Raw genomic sequence first — 27,176 nt, 5'->3', positions numbered from 1 at the left:
TTTGTGAAGCTTGTGTTTTATAATTGTCTCACCTGGCAGTCACATGCAATTCATCCCCCACATTTTGTGGGTTTGTATTTTTATGCATAATACACGTGATCCAGAGATCTCACTAAACCAAGTATTTAAATAAACAAAAAACCCAAACAGCACTTGTAAGAGGTTTATGATCTGCATCTGTACATTTAGTCTATTCTCTGCAAAGATAACAAGAGCATAAAAAGACAAAATTACTAAATAGGAGTATTCAAGACTAATAAAATAAGTAGACACTGCAAGAAATTCTGATGCTTCGACAAGACCTCTAGTGCTATGTTAGATGTCTTAGACACCTGCACAGGACTAGCTTACCTTTGCAGAGCTGTAGAAGACCAAGGCTTCTCTGTAGCAGATGCTGAGGGTTCAAAGACATTACAAAAGCTGAGCACCATACACTACAGCTAAATACCTGAAACTGGAAAAGGGCTCATGTTCTGTAGATTAACTGCAAACCCAGGAGAATGTAGGCAAAAAAATTCCCCAACTCTGATTGTCTCAGATTAATACAAACACTTCATGGAAAACATGCAAAAAGCCAACCTGTGGTAATAAAGGAAAATTCAGTCAAGATGAGACCATTGCAGAAAAAGCTAAATTAATTATTTGCATGATACTATACAAGAAGAAAAGACCTAAAAGCTCTAAACCAAAGTATTAGCAGAAGAAGCTTCGGGACAGGTTAACAAAATGAAGAGACACAAAACACTCAGATCCAAGAGTTCACCCTAGAGCTCTAGAACAATGGAAGCATGATCAAATCAGCTTCTATAATAAACAAGAGAATTGGTAGGCACATGGGAACATGATGTAATGGCCATAACTTCATAACTTCAAGATTACTTGCATTTCTGTAAGGAGTTAATGATTATTTGGATAAGGATGATTTGGTTAATGTAGTATATTTAGATTTCTGAAAAGCTCACACAAGCAAAAAGCTCTTAAACAATTTGTCACAAGGTAAAATAAAAGATCTGTCATGAATTGCTATCTAAAAGATGGAACAGAGTAAGTGGGCAGCTTTCACAATGTTACTAGTGGAATTCCAAAATAATTTTCTGAAAAGAATAGCTCAGTGGCCAATGGCAGTCAAGAGAGTGGATATAATGTTTAAAATTATTAGGAAGGAAACACACAGTAAAACAGAAAACATTGTAAAGTCAGAGTGCTAACATCTTGAATCTTTCACACAAAACTCAGCAGCACCTTCAGGAAAAAACAAGGCTCTTCAGCTTGGAAAAGATACGTCGGTGTCATGAAAACAACAGAAGTCTACAGAATCGGGAAAGAGACTGCGGAAAGTGAACAGAGATTGACAATTAATCATTTCTCATGGTCAGAAAAACTTGACAACACCATGTTTTTAGCAGCAAGCATAAAACAACAAAAACACTTTCTTTGAAAAAGCATAATTAACTTGTGGAACTCATCACTACAGAAACTCAAAGCATATTCAGACGAAAGCAAGTTCATGAAGGACAGCACTAAACACAATGTTTTGGATGTATCTTCCATCCTATCAAAAGCAGTATTTGCTCTCTTTCTCCTACACTCAATAACTGTCTGCTGCCAGTCCCTGTTACACAGAACAGCAAGCCAAGTTGTGTTGTCTAACCCAATGTAGTGGCACTTACATACCTCTTGCTCTTCTCTGCCAGTCCCAGTCTGAGTGTTCTTCAAGCTGTCATATGAGGCTCTTGTTTGCCTGTCCAGCCTCAAAAGTGTTTGCTTCTGAGTAGCTACTCTCTTTAACTCTCATTAGTCAGACCAAAATACTGCCAAATTAATTACACTCATCATAGGTAATTATTTTATTTAAAAATTGCAGATGGAGAAGAAATTGCAAGGATGGAGATTCCAGCTACCAAGAAATGCAAGATACTCTTTGCTCCTGATGATCAAAAGCGGACGCAATACTGTCAAATAAGACAGTCTTTGAGCATCAATAAACAAGACAAGCTAAGAACAGAAAGAGCTGATGTCCAGTGCTGCAAGGATTTGGCAGTGTTCTTGTCTTCTGTTTATAGAAAGCATAATGGCAGTATACATCCCTTGCAGGGACTGAACAGAGGATTTATGCAGTGTCTGCACTATATAAACCTGCTTGATGTGCCACTTAGCTTTTACAATGCTTTGCAAAAACCAGAGAAAAACATAAACATAGATCTTACACCTTCTCCCTCTCCAAAATATTCTTACAAATTACAAAAATCTGATGTATCTATCAGTCTACCACTAAATACATCTTTCTTGTTCCCAAAAAAACTAACGCTTCAAACTAGAGCAGAAAATAGAAGCAAAACAGGGCAACCCTAAATTTAGATTCTTTTTTCATGTACAAATAACTGAAGGTGAAAGCCAGGCATAGAAGCATTTAACTAGTTAATCCTGAATACTGAGATACTTTTAGATCTTTTAAATTATTTACAGGCCTAAAAGGGTGGTCAAACATGAAAAATATGTCCAATTATTAAGAATAAAAATAAAATAAAAAATAGATCATGCTTACTTTCCTAAAAATATCTACAATACTAAACACACATTCAGCAAGAGCAAATGCCTGAATCTACAAGCATCCAACCAGTGCTTACTCTAAAAGCTCTCACTCTTTGAATCCCCATTCATTTTTCCCAAATGTAACTCTTAGACTATATTTTCAAATGAAGGAAAGTGTGAAAGCATGTCTGAAATTACTTACTCTCTTACGTGCTTCTTTTAAAACAGAATGAGAAAAAAGAAAAAAATGTATTTTTTTTTAATCTTCAAACCATTTCATTCATTGCTCATGACCATTAACAGCATTTACAGCTCTGTAAATTATAATCAGGATAATCAAATCCTGTGCTTCGGGGTATGAGCTGATCACCATAGGAGCTGGGAAGAAATTTTCTCCCATCTGCTGCCCTGCGCAGTTGTATAGGTGCATTGTTGGTACAATGGAAAGTCCACCCTATGTGAATGCTGGTGGCAGAATATAAGGCTTTGAATGCCAAAAATGTCAGAATGACAAATTCTATGTGATTGATGAGAAATCCCTGTGAAGCCTTCCTATTGCTGCCAGATTCTGCTGCTGTGCTATGTGTACGGACCACGAGACCTGTGAGTCTACAACTTCCAGGATAGTCTAGACAGAACAGCTACAGCAAGGCAGACAGAAATAGAGAAGAATCTCTTTCCTACAGACCCTGAATTTTAATTTCTCCCATTGTAAACAGGTCCTTAACTGATTAATCTTACCCCCAGCAAATATAATTTGATTTTACTGTAGCCATATATGTAAACATAATATGAGAAAATCATGGCATTAACATTATTAACTACTAACAAAATTATATTCCTCAAGCAAGAGCTGGAACATAACTTAATTTAATCTAATACATTCCATGCACAGAGACACACACAGACACACATATATACACTCACACCAAAATAACATTAATTTAAACATCATGTGTCTGAAATCCACTAATCTGAGGTCAGTATATATAAGATTGAAAACTGCACTTAAACAGGATTTTTCTGTCATTCTATTCTACTTGTCTATTACCATAGGACAATGATAAGCACAAATATTTCAGAGAAACCTGAAATAAGGAGGAACTTACATTTCAGTATCCCATGTAAAATAGCAAACTAAAACTAGGAGTTTTCTGTGTATGTAGGAGTGATACCAGTGATAGCTATAGCCCAACCCAGTACCTTAAATATTTAAGTGCCAACCTGAAGCTCCTATCTCCTGACATTGCTATCCACACAGTTATCAGGACACATGTGTGTGCAAAGCAATGCTTTGCAGATCCCTAAGCCCATCACCTCACTGTGAGTGCACAGCAGATGGCATCTACCCTCTCGCTTAACTGGGAGTGCTATATCCCACTGTACACTGTGAGTGTACAGGTCCCGAGAACCACCAAAGATGTCAGAAGGAAAAGGGTGAGTTGGTGACAAAAATTCTTGTCAAAATCCTGTTTTAAGGTAACAGACTTCTATTAAGCATGATTAGAGAAGCTTTACTACTGGCTTAATGATCCTTCTTACAGACAACACTTTCTGCTAGGAAGCTCTAGCTTATCTGTGAGTCAATATCAGGGGGACAAAGCTGAGTGTTGGAGTTGGTCTGTGCCATTGGTGTTGCTAAATACAGGGTTTACCATATGCATGGTAAATTTGAGACAAAACTTACAAGAGCATGTCTTTAAAGAAGTTGCTGAAATCTATGAGATTGTTCCACACTGTCTTTGAGATACACATTCAAGCAGTTGAACATGAAATACCTGATCTGTAAAGTTTTTTTGTGCCTAAATATTCACATTCTCTCTTTCTCTTCACAGAAGTGTTCATAGAAAATTGTGGGTTTAATGTATGCATCAAAATACTTTCCCTTTGTATCTGCAGGACTAGAAAACCAACAAAAAAATTATATTAATGTCCACATTTACTTGAATGGCACCAGGACAGGGGGTGGAAGAAAACAGGTATGTCATGGAAATCTTGGCATCTGAGTGACTATCCCAGCTTTTGAAGCAGCAACAGAAACACATCCTTCTAATTAGAAATTATTGTTTCAAGAAAAGCAGTATATGCACTTAAAAACAATGTTTCAGGTAGTTCACTTAATATTACACAAATATGCTTGGTACTGAAGTTTTTTTTTATAAAAGTGAAATTCAAAAAACAGTTTAGGTATGTGCATGTATAAGTAAAGCAGTGTGTGTATGTGTGGGTGTGTAAATACTATATACCCCGATGCAAACCCTCAATGCATTAAATAAACTTCAGCTCTATACCTTAGTACTCAATTCTGAGTCTGGTTACCTTCCGGATTGCTAAGTCTTTCTAAATTAGAACAAGCAATTTCTCTTTGTTTTACCTAATATTTGAAAATGGCAAAAAAGTCCCATGGGTCACTGAAAATTATCCCTTCATTCCTGCCGCCTGTTTCAAGTCAGTCAAAACATTCCAGACTTCAAAAGGGGGCTTTGCCTGCTTAGGCCATTTTGGTGTCCTTCTATGGTTGGCCTATGAGGGATTGGTTATTTGGATAAATTAGTTTGTGGAGCCTGCTGGCCTTCTAGAAGACCTCAGTGTCTGACTGCAAATTAGTTCTACCGAACATGTAGAAATCCCTGGGCAGACGAGAAGAAATAAATGGTGATAAAATCTAATACTACAATGTTTGTAATGTGATTTTATTCTGCTCTGTAGCTTGTAAGCAAAGCTAATGTTGAATTAAAAATTTTCAAATATTAAAATGTCCATGAAAGCACAATATCAGATCAGTATCCGAGTCACAGCAGAGAAGGCTGGATGCCAACTTTAAAGTTAAGCTTCCAGCAGGAATCTTTTACAAGAACAAACAAAAAAACCTCCTGGTTTTCCACAAAATCAAGTAGGTATTTACATTACGGATGCACCCCTGCTTAAGCCAGGAAGTCACACAGTTGAATTCGGCTGGAGCTTGGGCTGTGAATAAACTGCTATGCAGTCTTTTAGTGCATAGTTGTACAACTGCCTAAGGAGAGTTTATCCTTAAGGAAGAGAAGTCAGAGAGCCAAAACTAACAAACATGGCTCCTCGAGCGGAACAATGGTCCAGAAAACCTAGTAAAAAAGAAAATAAACTTCACTGGCAGTTTGCTTTTTACTGTTAAGGGCTAAGCTACGACTTCATCAAGGCTTTCAAGAAGAGACTTCAAGCAGAACAGTATGCACACTGCACACTTATATAGTGGCTGGAAAGAGTCAGATCGACTGCACATTTCTTATATATATATATATTTATAAGGTGATCTAAAAATACCTCATGCCACAACAAGGAAAAAGATCCACCTCTCTGAGGAAAAAAGGATTGGTAACTAAATAAATGAGTGGTGGTCCCCAATGAAACCACTGCAAGGTCTCTGTCCTGCTCCTAAAACCAGGACCATAAGGTCAACACTGTGTCTGTGTAAAACACACTAAGAGTTACGTTGGCAGTGGGATTAATTTCTGGTATCATCGGCAGAAAATTACAAATGCTCATTAAACATAATTGTTATGACAAGTGCTGTGTTTAGGCTTTGGTTCTGCAAAGATGAATATGCCTGACACTACGAGCTGTGGTAGCAGCACCTCCGTCAGTGCTGCAAGCTTTGTTGCCTATGGCACTGTGGGGTTTCTGCCACCACTTAGGAAAATTACATTTTAAGGAGCGATAATTCATCTGTGTTGTTACTGCAAACCCAGCTGAATGAAGAGTTTGTAGTGAATAACCTATGGTTTCCAAACTGTCCATACAATTTTCAGGAGTATTTTCAATAAAATGTTTTGAAAGAAAAACTTCTATCAGTAGTTACTGATCGAGCAGTTAGTACGGACCGCCTAGCAGCAGCTCTTTTCAATTTGGGGAACTTAAATACATCAGCTAGTTCCGGCTGTTCATTATTTTTGACACTTACTGAGTGTAATAAGTGGGTTTTGTGGCTTATGTTTCCAATATCCTACCGATTGCAGATAGAGAGGGGAAGGGGAGTGGGAAGGGTGCAGGCCATTACATTTTATGGGCTCAGTTACAGATTGCAATTGCACGGTGCTTGTTGGCTATTGCCTTGCAGAGCTTTCCAAAAAGGAAGCCTGTCACACATTTCTTCAGTAGGGGAATGCAAAAGGGAGTACAGTTCTGTGCCAGTCTTTCAGAGAAACTGAGGCAGCACTGACATACATGACTTTCACAGGTGACGCTTCGAGTTTTCAACTAAAGGTAAAATACTTGTATTTTCACCCATTTTCCTCATAGACTTTGTTCCCTAATGTGGCAAACAGGTAACATGAGCATGAAAACATGTCATTGGTGATGCTGTTCAAACCTGGAGGTCACACCTGGCTGTCACCAGCCATGCCCACAGTCACAGCCATGCCACTACCAAGGCACTGGCCTCTGAAACCACTCGAGAGTTGTGCTGCCGGATCCTGGCTCGCCTTGAAACAAAATGAACTTTCTAGCCCTTCTGGTAGTGAAGATAACCTTGAAAATGTGAAGAGAGTGTAATCTGATGCCTCAGTAAGACTGCAAGGAGCTTGAAACAAAGACAGAGAGATGTGAACTGCCCCAGCCATCTCTCTCTGGGCCCCATGGACTCAGCATTTCTGTGGTCGTGGAGTCTGGCATTTTTCCAAGATTCCACAGAATCTCGCATGTTTGCTGCAAAATTCATTATTTTGCCGCAGCCAGGTGCTGGATGTTTTTTGGTTTGGGTTTTTATTTCCCCCCTCCCCCTATCTTGCTGAAACCAACTACTCACTCTGCGTCTTTCCATTAGCAGAGGTATGAGGTGAATTTTTGGTGCAAGTGCTGCTCTCTGGTACATGGCATGGGGTACGCAGGAGAGAAGTGTCCAGTGAGCAGCAGGGAGGAGAAAGAAGTTGGAAATATGCAGCCACGCTGCCCAGAGCTGAGGTTTGGGGGCTGCAGGGGAAATCAGAGAAGATTAACTGCTAGAGTGGACCAGGAGTACCTCCTTTTTTGGCTCATTGGGTGCACACCGTTTGGAACTAACTTGACTGCTGAGGGCCTCAGAGTCTTCGCTCTGTTTTCCAGATGGGCAAACTCCATCATCAAAAATACTCAATGCTGAAAATACTTCTTGGTGTAAAATTTTGAAAAGCGAATTTTCACTTATGAGCCTGGACAGGGTAGGAAGGAAAATTATTTTATGCTGTATAATAACCTAATATCACTACCAGAGAGAGACTTACGGAAAAAACACCTTCCAAAATATTGCCAGAGGGTATAGTATTGCTTAAAACTGCCAATATTTACTTGTGAAAAATTTCTTGTGCTGAGTTTTGCAAATAAATAAGAACAATGCATTTTTTAAAAAAATCAATAGGCAAATCAAATGAAATAAAATACCCACTGGCCTCTACAATGCCCTTTTTCTGAGTTTTTTAAAGTCATTCATCAGGGTACCTCTAAACCACATGTATGTCTATATCAAGCACATCATGATGAATCTTCTGATTATCAGTGTTTTTCATGTTTCTAGGGCTTCTAGGGGGTTTCTGGGGCAATGGATTCATGCCAATGCCAAGTTTGGAACTGGTAGATTTAGCCTACCACACATGTAAGCCATGATAAATTTACATCAATTTTTTGAAATCAATTTGTGTAAGATGTACTGTTATCCATTCTCAATTTCCTTATAATCAGAATTTCTCTAACATCCAAAATGATATTTTCATGTCAAAAATAATTAAAACCAGAGGTGTTTTTTTCTTCTCAGGTATGTATGAGCAGTGAGACTCATTGCAAATGACTGTCAGGCAGAAAAGCCCCCTCGGGGTGGTGAAGAACAGGGCTTACAAACTCAAATGGAGATTGGAGCAGTAGTAATCAAACCTGGCATGAGATTCAACCCTATGCATAGCACTTTAAAGTGTAAGTATGACTTTCAGATCTCAGTAGCAAGCCAAATAATACTACTTTATTGATGGCTGCTCCAAAGTTGACCAAGAAGTACATCCACAGAAAGTTCAGTGTGGCGAGCAGCATGGCATTTGGACAGTCTTTAAGAAGAAACAGCCCAGTCATTGAGGCAGCCCAGTTGTATGAATTTGTAACATCTTGGTTATCATTGATATGCCTGCTTCACTGAAAAACTGAAATCAAAAATTATTAATAGAGAAATAAAAACAAAAAACCCCAGACCATTTGTTTTAGCTTGATAAAAAAGGAGTGAACCATCTTTAGCAGGTGCTTATAACACTAACAAACGCACTTCAAAGTCTTTTTTGGACTTGGAAAGAAGCAGAACATCAGTGAAATTCTCAGGCAAGATACAACACTGATATCATCTGTCTAGCCAGCTTCAGATTTGTGTTCTGCTTCTTTCTCAGGCACCTAGTAAAAGAGAGGCAGGGGCAGGTGTAGTGTTCAAGTTTGCAAGTGCAAGTTTCAAAGTCAGCTCCTACAGAATGTGAACCAAGCACGACAGTACCATTAGAACAATTTCTCCAGATGATGAAAGTGTTGCTTAGAGACTAAAATCCACTCTCAGCTCCACCAGTGTAACAGAGAGCAGAAGTGAGTTTACTGGGCTTATTATGGTATCCTATGTACATGTTAACACTGACAGGCTGGATTCCTGTGTGCAACATCACCCTCTTCCTCAACAGAGAAATCTTGGCCAAAGACTCTCTCTCACTCTTGTCTGAAAAAATTTTTTTCATTTTCCTTTCCTTTCTCCTCCCAGTACTTTCTCCATTGTTCATCTAGCTCTGTCTTTCTAAAGCATTATACAATTTCATTTCTCCGTTGTTGAATAAAGCTCCTCCCTCCTCCACATGTACCTGAAATTGCTTTCACTGCATAGTTTGCATAGGCCACTTTCAAGATTAAATTACCTTTCAACTGGCATTTGTAGAGACATTTTCCTCTTTTCCTATGGACTAGTACCAGGTTTTAGAAGACACTGTATGTGTTTGGGATCTTAAATCCCAAACAGGTTTTGGGTTCTGGGTTTTAATGACAGAGTGCTAATCTATCCCTCACCCTCTCTTTCTTTCTTTCTTGTATGCACACATAGAGAGCAAAATAAACGAAAACAGAAACATCTTTATTTTCACTGAGACTATTTTGCCTTCTGACTACTGCTTTTAGGAAATCTCCCTGTTGGTCAACTGGCTGTTGCAAATGCAGCAGCCTCTCCAGTTATGAATGAGTTCAAGTGAGACTTAATTGAAGGATTAGATTCCAGGGTTTAATACCAAATTTTAAACCTATCCAATGACACTGCAGTCAGAAGACACCCTGCCCTGTGCCATGTACCTTTGAGCACTTCAGACCTCATCGTTTACAGAAGCCTGAGTTCTTGTAGATGCAGCAGGTCTATTCAGCAGTTACCGGTTTAGATTTTGATAATCCTGATAGCATCCATGACTACCACTCACGTGGGTAATTTGAAGGGAAACTCTGAGCAGATGAAGTGTTTTACAGGCTCCCTGGACTACGTGGTGAAAAGAAGGAATGGAATGAATAACCCCAACAGGAGTGCTGGTAGTGCCAAACCATGAACAAATATTTCCCTTAATACTCCTGTTAAGTGACAGTTACATTTCTCATTACATACAGCTCCAGCATACAATTACCCAGCCCAAACCCTCCACAGCACATGAAGCCCAGACTATGCTGGGCACACAGAGTGGAAGTATTGCAGTGGAAGTCACAGAAAATCCTAACAGCATCAAGGAAAGGCTTTTCATGCATGGAAGGAAGCCTGATCCCAAAGAGAACACAGAGCTTGGGTGGTGCTGAAAGTTCTGGCACTGCAACTGCAAACAGGACCATCCCTGTTTAGCATTAGTCAGTAACCATGGCCACCCCTTTCTCTAGGAGTTAACTGGTCCTGTCCACACATTGCTGTAGCAGTGATGGATAAATACCCAAATGTACACATAGAGACAAGACTGTGGAACAAATGAACATTGGAAACTAACCAAAGACATATTGCTTTAGACAGTAAAAACAACACTAGACGTCAAGTGTAAGAAAACCATGCAACACAATAAGCTTACTATTAGGTGCTTATATTTTTCTACTCTGTTGCTACATGAAAAGCTAACACAAGCATCAGGGAAACTGAATATAGAATCATAGAATACAAGGGGAAGACTGAGAGAGAATGCAGAGTATTGTCAAATGTAAAAAATAAACAGATCAGAAAAAATGCAGGAAATAAATCTAATCAAATTTACTAAATAGTACTTTTGGGACTTATCTTACAACTAGTAAAAATAAGGCAATTTCAAGGTGTGCTTTTTTTGTTAAACAACCCAGAATAAAAACATTTATGTAGCATTTTGATGTTCACTGAGTGCCAAGAATGATAACACAAACTAAACTAACAAATCCAAAACACACACTAATCATTTGACCATGCATGAAACATTATTGTGTGTGATAGTTTGCAAAATTTCTTACTATTATGACTTTATAAACAGGCATTTAGAAGAAACAACAATGCTGTTATACTTTTTTTGCCACTGTTCTTAAGACTTTGCAGCTAGGAGTTGCACTGGCTTCTCCCAGAAGCAGTATTTGCATATATTCACACAAACAGAAGTAACTTCAAATAATGGGATGAAAACTCTCTAACAGATCAAAATGTTAACAACATAAATGCAGCAAGCCAAGTATTTCTTTGAGAAAGTAACAACCATCATTTTGTAATATGAATCACTGAAGACAAATATTTTTAAAGCTATATCTAATTTTCTGTAGCTTTAGCATAAGCCTCCATCTCTCAATGAATTCATCATTCACTGCTTCTTCCAATCACTAAAAGTGCATGTACCTCTCTAAGACTCTCATCCACTTGGTTGCCACAAAAATAATTACCACTTTAAAAGCTGTAACTTTTTTTCTCAGGACTGACAAGTTGTTTACTTACAGACTTCCCATTTATTCCCTCAGGGTCTTCCATTGAAGATTTCTCCTTCCAAATTATATACGGGCTATTAGTTACAGTGAGGTTCAGACAGTCCTAGTACACACACACCTGTGGAAAAGACAGTACCACATCGACGGATTAATTTGTTGGCATGAAACTAGAAGGTGATCTTCACTTCTGCAACTTTTCATTAACTAACAAGTATTCACAAGTTAGGAGCAGTTGCCTTTGAAGAACTGAATCAATCTTGAAAATAAATACATAGTTGAGCTGTTTACCACAAATCCACGCAAGCCAAAAGCAGGCAGCAAGAGCTCTGCTGTGCTCGCTGTCGGCAGACAAATGAAAGGCAGCCAGGAACTCTTCTACCGACACTATTTCTGTGCCAACAACACATCTCTTCTTCTTTTGATTTTTTTCTTTTAGGAAGCTCAGCCTCCCCTGATATCTATCAATGTCAATTGTACTTTAATGCTAAGAGGAAATAATAACAAAGAAACATGATTGTAGATTGAGCCAGGATAAAAAAGAAAATCCACAAAGTTTTCGAAATGTTGCTCTCAAGCTAAGGATATTTTTATACTAAATCTCTTCAAGTTTACATTAGGTCGCAGTTCTAGGCCCTATAAATTATAAATATGGGATACTTTGTGTTCTCTCACCTTTGGAAATGGTGTTCTTTGATGTTAAAAATAACAGTGAAGTACTGAGATGAAATAATGAAGGCTTACTCCCCAAACAGATATAAATCCAAAATATGGTTTCCTTCCATGAGCAATTTTCTTTACAATAAAATGTCGTGAACTTCTTAAAATTCAGAACTATTCACTGAAGTAATTAAAACAAGCCCAGCTAAAATCCTCATTAGAAAAATTGGCTTTCTTTTTAATAACATGGGGCAAATGCTGTCTGCTAAAGTATAATAAAAATGAAAATCTGGGGGGGTTAAGTGTGTGTATGTATATTTAATATATACCTTATATACAGTGAAATGTGAAAAGTACTTTGGTTTTCTATGACAGGTGAAGATCCGATGGTCTGAAGATATTCAGTTTGTCCTAAAACCACTCTGCATATGAAATACATATAATTTAGGATCAGGATTCAAAACCTTATTCTGCATATTTCTACCTGAATAAGACTCTCACAAGAAAATAAAAAAGTCTCTTCGAGCCCAGTTGTTTGGACAGTATTTATTGCACACATTTGGCTACTTCTATAAAATCTAAGCATTAAGAAAGTGTTAACAGGTTCACTCCGCACCCTAAGGAAGATGCTAATATGAACCATGCTTCTGCAATGCATCCACTCCCTTCTTTCTGGTTTACAATTGAGAGATCAAATCCAGTCCTGCTCCTGCTGAGAACAATGGCCAATCTGCAATATTTCTACGAAATCTGTTGCTCGTATTTGTTCTGACACCAGATTATAGGTTAGAAAATTACTCAAGGCTTTAAAAACTGACAATTAAAGTTAGGGAGGGGAAGGACAAGAAGTTCTCATAATTAAAAAAAAAATAAGAAGAAAACAACTCTCTAACAATGCCCTGCTCCTAAGCAATGACTGACATCTGTTTCAAAAACTCTTTTATTGCAAAATTCAATAAATGGAAAAACCGCACAAACTGAAAGTCTGCAACTTCAGCGAGGGAATAAAACGGAGCCTTTTCTGATGGAAAAATATTCATAAGTCAATTGATGTAATGCTGGTATGTGGATGACCTGACAGATTTTCAGATCAGCAGTGCTCTCTTTATGGAAAGAAAACTTTACCAAGACTGGTAATTTTCTATTAAAGCCCAGATGGAAAAAGCATATATGTTTTATAGTACATTGTAGTTCAACCATAATTAGGCAACCCTACTTGCAGAAGCTGCTGCAGCAAACATTTTCTCTCTCTGGGAGAAATTCCTACAACACACCAGCATCAAAAGAGCCCACTCTTGCACTTTCTGCTCTGACATATGCCGCCCTGAAAGTCACTGCAAAAGAGATTTACAAAAAACTCCTATATATACCCCCACACTCCTTGAGGCAAAGACTTTTCTTTCTCAGCAGACATCAGAGACCTCTGGCAGCATAATCAAGCAAGCAGTAACATTAGGGATTAGGCAGTAATACAGAACAGCTGATTTACAATGAAATTAAGTAATTTTAATTTTGAAAAATGCAACTTTTGAACAAGAGTAACCTAAGTTATCCTCATTCTAATTGTCATCTTGGGTTATTCTTAATTTTAGTAAAGCTTTACAAAAACTAATTAAATTCCCTTGAGTTGTTAATCTATCAAAAATTACATATAAATTACATAAAGTATCTATTACAGAGAAGTTGTTATATTCAAAATATGCCACCAAATATGAGTGGGACAAAAACTCAAATTACTGAAAAAGACAAGATCCAAATTGAAGGGAAGTCATGAAAGTACAGATCCCATTTTATTTTTCTCTATTACTCTGGAAGTCATTTGCTTGGTTAAATATTATTACTGTTAAATATGCGATGGTAGCAGTTAAGAGTCCCACCAGCTAAAGAAGTACTATTGTACCGGGCATGATAACCAGCAGCCCTCTTTTCCAAACAGCTATTACAATTTTAAAGGGAATAAAAAACCACAAAGAAGTACAGAAAATGGTTTACGGGGGATTTTTATTCCCTTCTTTCTGAAATGTTAGCCAACGCTGTGCAATTTTCCCCACACACATGGATCTGAACATGTGCCTCTGCCACCAGGCACAGGGCGGCTGCCAGTCACTCCCAGCCATGCTGCAGAGGTGGCCAGGAGCTTCAATAAGCTCCTTGTCCTGGAAGGGCTGTCCCCATCCGAGCACCCACCCGAAAACCTGACAAAAGCAAGCGGTCGATTACCCGGGAAGCAGATGTTAAACACAGTCAGGAATACTGAGAAATAATCTCTTAGGGCTGGAAGGTACCAATGGAGGGTGATCTCTTGCACAGAGAGCACCAAACTCAAGGGTGACCAAAAAGTAACTAGCTATGTCTGACCCCTGGCACCTAGACACCTACATTGAAGGACCAGGAATCTAGTTTCTTGTGCTTGCTGAGCTGTTCTTCATAAAAACTGCATTTCCCAAGCAAGCTCCACTCTGTCACTAATATCCACATCTTGGAGCTGTCCCAGAGCTGCTGTAACCCACCTTCAGCTGCAGTGAGCCGCTGACAAAACTCACGGTGATCAGAAACAGCACAAACACAATATCTTGGGCTACCTTACTCTTTCCATCACCAAGGAGAAGGAATTAAACTTTTTTCCTGTTCCTGGGCCACCAGCAAAATCACTCCTGTCTTACAACTTCCCAGCTGATTATGCCATTGCAGTCTCCAAGATAAAGTCATTTTTAGTGTCATCAGTGGATACTGCTTTGCTTTTATTTTTTTATGCTTTCTCAGAAACTAGTAGAATTTGCCAGTAACATCTAGACAAAACTGAACCTCTCCAAAGCATATTCATTTGTTAGAAGAAAAAAAAACAACTCAAACCAAAACATAAAACCCACATGTACTTTATGATTTGGTAGAGAAAATACTAAAGAGGTTATGAGGCTGGGCAAAACGGCCTTTATTTACCCTGTAGATGATAGCATGTGATATTTCACAGTTGATATTAGGGAACTCGATGGTTTTGATTTTAGGTGCTATATTTGGGAAGTTTCCTTTTTAGCACTTTCTAAAGACTCACTACATTCGCTCCATTCCCAGGTAGGTCTCTCGTCCCCCACCCCTGCTCCCTTTTAAGGTGTTAAATTTGGCAGATAACCTGGGTAGCATTTAGAAAACAATTATTTCCAAATGCTGGGAAAGAAACTTGCCAAGCGTAACAGCTGAAAACCAAAAAGAAAAAAGAAAAAAAGAGGAAGGAAATAAAATGGAAGAGGGAAAGGCATTTTTTAAAAACGAAATTTAGAAGGGACCTTTCAGCAGCTTTATAAACAATTAACTCCAGTGCTGTGACTGAAGACCACCTCTGATTCAGCCTGGAATGTCCACAGATGCAATACAGCATCCTGCCTTCCAGCGAGCCTCAGGGACGCCATCAAAACAGATAGGTGTCCAGATGTGCGGAACCTAACGTGCACATCTGCTGGAAGATATCCCACACCAACTGCAGTGCTGACACTGACCTAGACACAGACTCTGGGGGCTTGCAAACCCTCAGACCTCTCTGTGGGTACACAGTGTGCAGGTAACAACACTCTACAACAGCACAAGAGGTAGGTCACTCCCTCTGCATCCCCATAAGCATCCATGTCCATCTCAACAGATCTTTTTTTCCACTACCATCAAGCAGAAATGCATGGAGTATTGAGACTTGTGGCTGAAGTAAACTTGTGGGAAAGAGGGCTGAAAAAATTCAGTTTTATTGGTAAACTTTCCTTTATATAAATACAGAACAAGGACTCTGGTGTCCTAGACAGGCGTGTTTAAAACCCATGGCACTTACACTCACCATGATGTCTAGTTCAGCATCAAAGTAATCTCATACTTTTAAAGTCAGTAATATAAACTAAATATCTAGATTTTTTTCACTATGTGAGTACTTTTAACTTTAAAATAAAGATTAAAAAATCAATTTAAACCTAAAATGATAGTCTTTCCCTAATGTTTTAAGTTCACTGGGAAGTTAAGTTTCTGATAAGGGAATATGAGGTCTCATCTACCTACACAGGAACCTTACTGGGTGCTGGACCAGACTAACAGAGGAGATTCAAGAGCATAAGGAAGCAAGAAAGAAGGTAGGAATGAAGCACTATAAACACAAAAAATACATCCAGACAAATGCTATTAGTGACAGCCTAGACATATATATTTACTACTTTTTGAATCCTGATTACATTTATAAAATTGCTACCACACTGTAAGCCTGTCTTGAAGGAAGCATTCAACAACAAAGTTTGTGCCACATTTCTCCCATTTACCATTAAATCTAACAAGAACACAAGGGCCACGATACTGGTTCAGACCAACAATCCTTCTAGTGCTGTTCCCAACAACAGCCATAACTGGACACAGAACAGCAACAACAGAACAAGCGTATGCCATTTCCCTGACATTTTCCCAATTTCCTGCCATTTGAGTTCAGAGGGTTTCCTGAGCCTGATGGAGTTCATCTGTCTAGCAACCCTCAGTACAGCTCTCTCAAATACTCGTCTATTCTCTTCCTGAACCCATGTAAACTTTTTTTTTTGTTCCTAGGAATTCTGAACATTCATTTTTGGGGGGAATTACTAAACACTGAATAAATTTTCTTGGAATTATCTTAGATGCCGAGATGTCATTTCTGAGAGGTGAGGGTCAGCTCAGTGCCCATCACTTTCCATGTACAGCTACAACTATTTTACTCAAGATTTAGCAGCTCACATTTACCTCTGCAGAATTTCATTTGTCATTTCTTTGTCTAGTGACCTGTCTCACAAGGTCCTTGTGCAGTTCTTCACAGTCCACTCTCCTTGATATTCACCTCAAGTGGAAGCAACCTAAAAAAAATTATTGTGCCTGAGTAGCGCAATTATTCAGACTCAGCTATTTGGAGAAAGTGGGGTGAGAATAACAGAAAATTCCCACCTGAAGAAATAAAGAAAGGCAAAAGACGTCGGCATGTTTTTAAGGGAACCTGCTGGTTTCTGATTTCAGCAAGCGCAGAAGAGCTTTCTGTTCTCCCAGCATTGGAAGAGATGGTCAAATACAAAGAAAACTCTCCTGAGGTGGAGAAAGAAACCTGACAATGTAATGTTCTTAAGTCCCAGAGTACTTGGGAAAAGTGATGGGATAAGACCGGAGACCTGAAAAAAATCAGGCAAATAATTTCCCATTACTTTTACAGGTTCTAAAACTAAAATATAACTGTTTCAAAAACTATCTTGATGAAGTCTTTGTGTTCCTGCATCCAATGGTCAGGAATGGTTTAAACTGCGAAAAGGAATGAGGACCTCGTGAGTATGTGCATCGGGTATGAAACCTGGTGCCTGCAATGGCCAGATTTCTGACTGTAATCTCACTGGCACAGACACCTAACAGGATGCCTCTTTTGGGAAGCTCCATTAAAGGTTAAAGTGGGATACACATACATATAAAAATTTGAAGCAATAATATTATTCTAAAAGCAGAGCTCTCTAAACATAGCAAAAGATCACATTTTTCATTGAATACTGAATACACATGGAAGTTATACTGTAGAACAATGTTAAAATTATACTGGCAACTTTTTAAATTACTTACAAAATTAATACGATGTTTAAACTACCTAGTGGAATCAACTTTATTGGTATCTGAAATGTAGGTTGAAACTGTTCAGAAAAGAAACACACTAACAATTTAGGACAGGAAATACAGAATATTTTTAAGGTAAAAACATAAGGGAATATTTTGCTTTTAAAAATTAATAAAATTACCAGTTATAAGGTGAACTCTGACTCAAACAAGGATTAAACAGCTTCGCTCTTAGCATTCCATGGGATCTTTATCATCAAAAAGTTACAATTTCCCTCGTTTTATTTATGTAACATTAACAAAGAACAAAACCAGAGTGCAATAGCCTATTCCTTTGTTGTAATTTCTTTGAGCAATAAGTCTGCTTTCTGCTTTTTATGTGTCAAACACACTACAAAAGGTGAGAGGATCCACAGATTAATGGTATTAGACTAAGTGTCAAGGTTAATAAAGAATATGAAATACATACAAGAAAAATGTTGAGCTACAAATCATAACATGCAACTGCAATACTTACCTACTTCAGGAAAGAAGTGTAAGATGCTTTACAAACAAAGCTTTCTTTCAACCCGTGTGGTTCTGTACAATGTTTCCAATGAGTAGTAATTACATATGTGCTTTAAGAAGTCTTTCTACACCTATTATAATTTCAGATTAAAGGGCGAGCATTACTTATTATTTTACATGAGCTTTTAAAGTAGTTTGTAAAATATATGCAGTCCATAAAAGTTTGTGGTCTAACAACAAACAACTGTACTGCTTCTGCAGAATTCAGCACAAACAAATAAAAAATTTCTAGTTATAATTAATACAAGTCACATGTAAAAGTTTTAAGGTTTATACAGATCAATTAGAGTAATTTTCCTCTCAGTTAAAGGTTTAAGTTTAATAATTTTTTTAACTTCTTTTCCTTTTTTAAATAAATCAGATACATTTGAGTCTGAAATTGTAACAACCTTCATTAAAGCCTAGGCTTCCCCCAAGCTGGCAAAAGCATTCAAGTAAGAAACAGTACCAGCAGTATTTTCAGCAGTGGAAGCCACAGCATCCCGGAGAGCAGAAAAACACACCCAAATAGGATGGGTTACAGAAAGCATGGTTGCAAGGGAGTCATCCTGGCTATGGAAAGCTAATGCTCAACAGGGAAAGGCACAGGCCAAAGTCTTGACATCCTCCAGTGCGGGGGACCCCAGTGCACGGTTAGGGTCAGTTGAAGCCCCATGCTCTGTGAGAAGTACCAAATCGCCTCTGAACTCACCCTACCCTTGGGAGCAGTGTAGATGCCCTTCTGTGGCACAGAGCCATGTCTCCAGTGTCTCTGTGTGAGTGCCACTTCCAGATTTCACAATAGATTCACCACGAATAGAATGTGCATAGCAGTGACCGTCCTCACATCACCATCAGTAACGCTAAGGTTGCTGCTCTCTTCTTTAACTACCACACGATAAGAAAACATTCCTATCTCTCAAGGTCAACCAAAATTTTCATTGGTAAATCCCAACATTTACATACCACAAGATGCATCTTATTTTCAATCTTTACAAGAGATCAATACCTACAAATACTTCTGCTTTTCATCATGCAGTAATGAATGAAATAGGTGTAAATTTAACTAGTAGGTGCAAGTAGTCTATTTTCTTCATTTGGACTCATCATTCATTTGGAATCTCATCCATTCTCTGTTAAGTACAAATGATAGAGCATGAATGGTCCTAAGACTGAGAAAACCAGAAGGCTGTATCACTGAAAATCTGTCAATGTGAGATCCAGTGGGATATTTAAAAGGCACCCTATCAGCTTAAGCACCTATATTTGTTTGTCTGTTTATACTGCAAGCACTCTTATGAATTACAGTAAACACCCAGCTGCACCTTTAGTCACCTAAATACCATGTGAAGCCTGATCCATGGTGACCAGAAATACCCTCAATTCACCAACTGAAAGTTAATTTTGAAGCAGAGGTGATACTGTATTTACGTAACAATGAAGCCAGCTTTCCTTCACCCTTCTCTGCTACATCCTCAAGCTGCTGCCTCTCAGGGGGTAATTCCGGGAAGGTGCTGCCCAGCTCCCTTTGGGGCCATCCCTGCTCTGAGTGGGTCAGGGGAGGAGGTACTGATTGGGACCTCTCTTCTCTACCCCGCATTCACTCCTTATGAAACTAAATCCCCACCAATAAATTGTTGCCAAATTTTGACAATTGGAATTGGAATATTACATATTATAGGGAAAGAGAAGGAAATTATTGTAAGAGCATTTATAGGACTCCCAGTTCCCTGGAAAATAATGCTAACAAACATTTTAAAATACTGGTTTGTTCAACTGTGTCATACCTTCTGCTTGACAGATTACATGCTTTTCCTCTGATTTCTTCCAGACTCTGTGTTCATGAAAATGAATTCAGTAACTCATAATTTTTAACATAATAAAACCTGAAAACTTAAGGATTTTGAACCTAGATAAATAGGTTCTGCTTACATAACTACACAAAGATACATTATGTGTTTTTTGTCAGCAAAAAACGCACAGAGTTAAGTCAAACAGCAGTATGTAGTTTCAGTTCTCCATGTCTCCAAACTATCTATCAAAGAGAATGAATTTTATATACATTTATGAAAAAACCAAAACACACAAGAGCACAGCACAGCTGAAGTTAAGTCATTAAATCGGTCTGTTCTCTAGCAACAGCCACACTTCTTACAAGTTTGCTTATCCTAATAGTCTTGTAATATTTTCACCATCACAGCTCAAAATAGAACTTTATTGTAATATATTACTGACTTTAGTAATATATTAAGTGTGAAAAATGTAAGAGACAATGATTGTTATCCATAGAACATGATTTTTACAATTATTATTAAAAAGAATGTTTCATTTATCAAATAATGTTATAGCTATTATAAATATTATCATAATAAAGGAGAAAGTGAAGAATGAACTACATCAACATTCTGAACATAATGTTTCCATTTCCTCTGCGAACAGTATAACCTAAAAGATGAAGAAAATTTTATTCACGCAACACCATGCAATCCCCGTCAATATTCAGATGATAAAGAGCTCAAGCTATTGAACTGAGAAATTAAAGTTCAGAAATTTCAGGAATTAGGCCAATTGCCTAAAGTGGCAGTAGGTGTGACTCACTTATGCAAACAGCATGGGAAGGACAGAGAAACAACTTCAAGTTGGAAAAGCTTTTAAAAGCATACGAAGTACCCGGCTGTGGCCTCCTTGATTTTAAGGACTTTACACACAATTTCCGCTCTTATAAATAAAAAGAGCTTTCTCCTAGCTCACTTCATTATAAGGGGAGCTGCAAAAATGCAGACCCACCTCAGAGGGCGGGAGTTCACCTCTGTGATTTTTCCAGGCAGCCCAGCACAGTGGGGGCCCTGGGCAAACTGGGGCACTCGGTGTCTGCACTGCCTACACACCTGGGGCTTGCCTGGGGTATGGGCAGCAGCTGCCCTCAGGCTTCCCCCAGAATTTGCCCCTGCAGGTGTCCCACCCAGGCAGCCACAGCTCACCATCACACCATCCAACCTGGGCAAAACTTACTTGGTCCAACCACTAAAGCCTTTTCTTTGGTAGCTTGACCCATATCACAGAATTCAATGGTAAACTCATATTTTACTTCCTATGGCCATGCAGTAGGATTAGCATTAAAAGTGTCCAGACATTTGAGAAATCATTATCTTATGATGTTTGGTATATCAGATTAAACAGTCAAAGATAAAAAGAGGAAAAATGAGAGGAAGGAAAAAACCTCAAGCCTCTTAACTCAATTTAAACTCTTAATTTTGTATCACTCTCCCTCTCTCTAAATCTAGGGGGAAAGGTTATTTTGAGCAATAATATTTTTGGATTCTATAATTCAGTAATTGAATGAAAGAAACAAAGAAAATAACCTAAAATTCTCAAAATGCACGGGATGCAAGAGGTCCCAGTTTCCAGCTGACTTGTAGAAACTGTTCAAATGACCTCTGAAAAATTTACAATTCTCCTGCCAGAGCCCTTCCTTTACCTTGCCCATAGTGACAGATTTTGCAGCACACGGAGGACAGAGTCACAGAAAAAAGAGTGACTTGCTTCCTCCTTTTTCTTCCTGCACTTTTTATGATTCAGTTTACATGAGAAGATGCACCTAATAAAGAAAATTAGGAATGAAACATCAGGCCTGGAATAAATAACACAGCCATCAGGAACCAGTGACTTGGTTTCTATTCATATGGGTTATAAACATTTTTATCGATGCTATTACAATTTCTACAATTCTGAAGACTGGTGAATCATTAAGAAAGAGCAGATCATACATTTTAAAGGTTGTTGAAGAACACATATACTCACATTTTACCTTACACTGAAATCTATGGTAAAATAAGTTGTGTGCAAGCTAGAACAAAGGTTTGGGAGAAATGTATCTAGACTAGCCTTCAGAAGACACGCCAGCTACCTCCATGAGCTGCAGTCCTCAACTGGGGACATTTCCATACATATTGCCCTTCTGTCTCTTACTTTCTGATGCAGCTGGACTACCTGCTCCACGACTACAACTACCCTCATTATGGTTCATGCTTACACAGCCTTTGGCAAAGAATGAACAGCTCTAATCTGGAAATTGTTTCATAGGGACTTTCCACACACCACTCTTTTTAAAGAACTTCTTACAGCACTGAATGACCTTTTTCTCTTCTTATAACCATATTTTTATTTTAAAGACTATGGAAAATGTGAGTCTTCAAACGTAGCAACTGTCTGGTGCTACCGTTCATACTGCATTTTGCTAGAGCATATGTAACCATGACAGTGTTTTGATACTAAAAGTCAATGGGTACTCTTCGTAATTCAAACACAACACTATGTTCCTAGGAACCTAAGAGAAAAAAAAAAGGAGAGGGTGTGAAGCTTGATGTTATATTTTAATAATTGAAGAAAACTCTGATCTTTGACTTTGTGATAGAAAAATTGCCTATTTAATTAGTTTTAAAGAACAGAGTATTTCCAGAAAAAAAAAAAAGCTTTAATTCCAAGACGAACAACACAGACTAAAACCATCTCAGAACTAGTCATATCCGTCCATCTTTTTGAAGGGCTTAGGTGACGGCAGGAGAAATAAGTACCCCAGAAAGCTAACTAGCACCTGTGGGTGCACCCCTTCCCTGCCGCCGATGCTCAGCACTCTCCTCCCAAGGTGCTGGGATGCGGGAGCAGAGATGGGAGAGGACAGGAGAGCATCCGTCCTTCCCTCCTGTCTTTCCCCGACCCGCTGGAGGCAGCCAGCCAGCGGACTCTCGGTGGGGAGGCGGCCGCTCCAGCAGGACACCGGGACACCGGGGCGGTCGCGGTCGGTGGGATTGCCGTCGGTGTCCCGGCATCGGCTTGCTTTCCCCGTCCGTCGGAGAAGGAGTTGCCCGCTCCTTGCTGGGGGCCCGGACACCTCCCCTGACACTTGCCGTGCCCACAGCCGGGCATCCCCGGGGAACAGGGTGACGGCGGACACGCTCACCCCGCAGCCAGGTGACCATAGATTTTTAACCTCTGACAGCAAACACGCGCATTCAGCGCTGCCGACGCGCCGCAGCGCCCGCCGGCCGGCACCGGAGGCTCCCGCGGCGCCGGTCCAGCCGCCTCTGCCGCCCCTTCCCCTCCCACGCCGGAGCTCCCGCGGCCTCGCCCCTCCCTCCCCGCCGCCAGACCCGCTGCGCGCCCGCGCACCCGCCCGCGGTGCTGGGGCTGAGCCGGCGCCTCCCGCCCGGCCCCGCCGCTCCCACGTGTGCGGCACCGCGCGGCTGCGGGGCCGGCGGACACGGCCCCACCGCCCGGCTCGGCTCGGCTCGGCTCGGCTCGGCTCGGCTCGGCTCGGCTCGGCTCGGCTCGGCGCGCACTTACTCCGCGGGGCCTCCGGGGCGGTGTTGCGGGCCCGGCGGCTCCCCAGGAGCGGCGCCCGGTGGTAAGTTGCGAGGAGCGCGGACCCGCGCTTGGCGGGGAGGGGTTTCGGGGAGGCGGCGGCGAGGAAACTTCCCTGGAGCGGCTGGACCGACCGACCGCCTCCTCCTCCTCCTCCTCCTCCTCCCGCCGCCGCCGCCGCCGCCGCCGCCGCCTCGCCCGGGGCAGCACCGCGCCTGCCCGGCCGCGCCGCCCGCTGCAGCCGCTCTCGGTACACGGAGAGCACCGCCGGCCTCCCCCCATTACCACCCCACTACCCTCCGCTTTTTTTTAAATTTATTTTATTTTTAAGACTTAGGGTGTTGTTAGCGAGGAAAGGATGGGCCCTGAGGAATCCCGGCTTCCTGCGGCGCTGCCGAAACGTCAGGGACGGCTGCAGGTTACACACCCCCAAGCCCAGCTGGCGGCTCCGTCACTGCCTTGGCAGCGCCGGGGCGCAGGGCAGGCAGTCGGGAGGGTACCGGCAGCATCCCCCAGCCGCAGGGGCTTGTCTGACACCGCTCTTCACCGCGCCGGGAAATCCATCACTGCCCTTCTTGGCGAAGGCACAGAATGAGTCAAGGTGTCAAGGACTGCGTGGGAATGCTGCATTGGGAGAAGTGCTGTGCTGTGCATATGGCACCTGACCCCGCAGACCTCGGATCATCTGTAAAATCCGAGCTTGTATGCATCCACCTCTCCTCATTAGCCATGAAGAGAGAAAGCATGGGTCAGATTCCTTGTGGCTTATAGTCTAGGTATGAAGTCACTGCAGAACAGTGGTAGAACATTCTCTTTGCTTCCCCATACTGGAGACGTGAACTTAGAACCTGCATGAAGCACGGGCACCCTAGTATAACATGCATTAATGCCCTGCTCAGTTTGGCAACCTGGCCCACACATGGAAGCAAGTATAACTGCTGAATATTTTTGTTTTTACTTGTACTGTAATTACAAACACTGCAGCCAGACCTTCTCCTTCCTTTCTTCTTCCTTAAACCAGAAGAAAAAAAAAGTTGCCATTTCTTCAAGCTCTTCTATTCCACTTCTTTTTCTTCAGTACATACTCTTCCACTGTTTATTTTTGCAGCTCTTCTCAGTGTCCTTGTATGCCAATTTTCAGAAAGTAAAAAACATATCTCCAGATTTAGAGAAATTGAAATTATGTTCCCACAAGCATTTATGATCTTCCTTAACTTTATATATACAATCCATGCCATTTAAATCACTCGAATATCTAGATGTTTGTCCTAAGGACCCAAGTAACATGGAAGACATTCTTACTTTTTAACAGTTTTAAGGGTTTCTTCCCCCACTTGTTTCTTCTCCAGTGTAACAGTCCTGTAAATTAAAGGGTTAGAGTTAATTAAAATGTCATGCATGGGGCCATGTACAAACAGACAAACAGAGATCAAGTCCACATTCTTTTATCTTAAATGAATCCACTGGGCTGTATTTTGACTTGCCAAGTATGGGATGTCTATATGTATATATTCTTTTAATTTTTCATTATACTACTTCTACTTCAACATAATTTTAATATATTAAACAGAGTTTACTCTAATTCCCATTAAATTTACCTTGACCCACAATGATTGGAAATAATGGATTTTTATTCTGCAAGGAAGCAGATTAAATTGCCCTAACATACTTGAGAGGAGAATGTCATCTATGGGTTGTAAAAATTGTCATTCACAGGTTATAAGAAAGCCTCGAGAAAGGTGAAGTCACAGGTCCACTTGCTCCCTTCTAGTGGAATATGAAATGGAGAAGAGCATATGTGGATCCATAAAAATCTCTGAAAGCAAAATGAAAAACAGCATCTCTGCACCATACTTTGTCCTGGACTCATGGGATAGACATGTGCAGCCTAAATTCTACATTGTACAGAGCAGTTTCTTCAGAAATTTACAGTCTTTGAACAGGTTGTTGACTGTCCACTCTATGATGAAGCCTTTCTTCAAAGTCAGGTGTAAGGCTAAACATATGTCCGAATTCTGTCCTTTTTCACCTAGAAACCTTGTTGATAAAAAAATTCAAAGATTCATGTTTCCTAGGTATTTACTAATTTTGAACAAGTAGTAGAGTATTCAAAATTTATACACAAACCTAAAATATTTAAGGTCTCTGCTGGAGCACATCTAAGTCCCCAGGGATGGTCTTATTTATGGATTGGATACCTCAGAATAAAATGTGAACGTCAGTTCCAGTGTGAGGGTAAATGTTGCACAGGCATGTAAGAATGCTGGCAATGCAGCCCTAAGAAGAACTGTGCTCTCATGAGAGCCATGAACCTACCTAATGAAGTAAAAGAGCACATCTCCTTCTATAGGAAACCTTGGACACTATGGTGATATGTGGGTTGCCTTAGGTTTGGCTTTACAGTGTTTTTGTTGGCTTTCCCCTTCTGCAGGATTTTGAGCTGTTATGTTGTGAGAAGAATCAAGTGAAGCATATATAAGAGTTGGGCACTGAGTAAAAAATCAACATAATTACCGTTCACAATAGGTGATTGATAAACACAGCTTATACATAAAAATGTTTAAAATAGCAGTCAGATTGCCATCCTGCTTCCTAGAGTCCAGTCTCATGAGTCGTCAAGCATCTACTGTTGCCACTGGAGTAAAACCCAGTTGTGAAAACTCTCTCCCACCCTAAGAGCTGTCAGGTCACCTGCTGCCATTATCCCCTTACCTGGAATAGAAACCTCCAAAATGTTACGTGACTTACTCGACTGATAGCGTCATCTAAAACCAGTGTGGGTCTTCCTTGTGTAGCTAATGAATTTCAGTAGGTATACTAAGAAAGCATATTAGGACTGACAGCTCAGAGCCCTGAAATTCGAAAGACCAATGCCTTTGAGAACTGACAGTAGCTCCAAGGTAAACAGTTTCTTTTCTGTTATTCTTTCACTCCTCAAAATAAGCACGTCTCCAGCTCTGAGAGCTCCTGGCAGGTATGATGAATGGCAAATCCTAATGAAGCCCATGGTTTGGCCAGTGTTAGGACTTAGCACTCTGTACAAATTCTCATCTGAAGCAGGAGTATCAGGAGCCAATTTCTTGAACATAATTTATTCCAGACACTAGCTGGAATAAACAGCATTCTGTAACCTCCTCAGATACTTTGGCAGTAGGGAGCTGTCTTTATACTTCTTTCAATTGAGTGATCCAAATATGAAATTCATTGCTCAAGAACACAGCGTGGTTTTACAGACTCAAGTATTTGATTTCATTACTGGGGACATTGTTGTGTCATATCAGTGTGGCATTTTCATTATGTGTCGGGTCTGCTAGAGCATGCTGCTTACCTTGCCCTGATGAGAAAAAAATTCCAGCACTTGGATTTAACTTTCTAGAAGCAACTTAAGCATACATTCAGTTTCTAAAATATGTTTTACTTAAGTATCATACTAGAAAAGGAGTATAAAATGGGACCTCCTTAGTCAGTAGACATCCTTTTGTCTGCCTCAGAGTCTTTTCAGATTCCTTCAGTCACAGATGGACATTATGTTATGAACAAAAGCACTTATCCATGGAAAGAAGGACAAATAAAACTGAGCT

The 27,176-nt window shown here is 40.1% G+C and overlaps 1 protein-coding gene across 9 annotated transcripts in view; it reads right to left on the bottom strand.

Annotated features, from left to right (window-relative positions):
* The window catches only part of EYA1 (EYA transcriptional coactivator and phosphatase 1), a 163,727-nt gene extending 140,035 nt beyond the window's left edge, over nucleotides 1-23,692 (bottom strand). For 8 of the 9 annotated variants that reach the window (XM_064651004.1, XM_064651029.1, XM_064651023.1 and 5 more), the window contains exons 1-2: nucleotides 23,578-23,692; nucleotides 11,462-11,569 (exon numbers count right to left, since the gene is read on the bottom strand). In XM_064651004.1, the coding sequence (XP_064507074.1) occupies nucleotides 11,462-11,494 (33 nt within the window). In that variant the 5' untranslated portion in view covers nucleotides 11,495-11,569; nucleotides 23,578-23,692. Of the gene's footprint in view, nucleotides 1-11,461; nucleotides 11,570-16,845; nucleotides 16,943-23,577 lie in introns of those variants that run through there. The other variant, XM_064651014.1, reaches the window with a different exon arrangement.
* Nucleotides 23,693-27,176: the final 3,484 nt, after the last annotated feature.

This window comes from Pseudopipra pipra, chromosome 1 (assembly GCF_036250125.1).
Source record: "Pseudopipra pipra isolate bDixPip1 chromosome 1, bDixPip1.hap1, whole genome shotgun sequence".
Lineage (NCBI taxonomy): Eukaryota > Metazoa > Chordata > Aves > Passeriformes > Pipridae > Pseudopipra > Pseudopipra pipra.
This window is presented reverse-complemented; position numbering and strand designations above follow the sequence as displayed.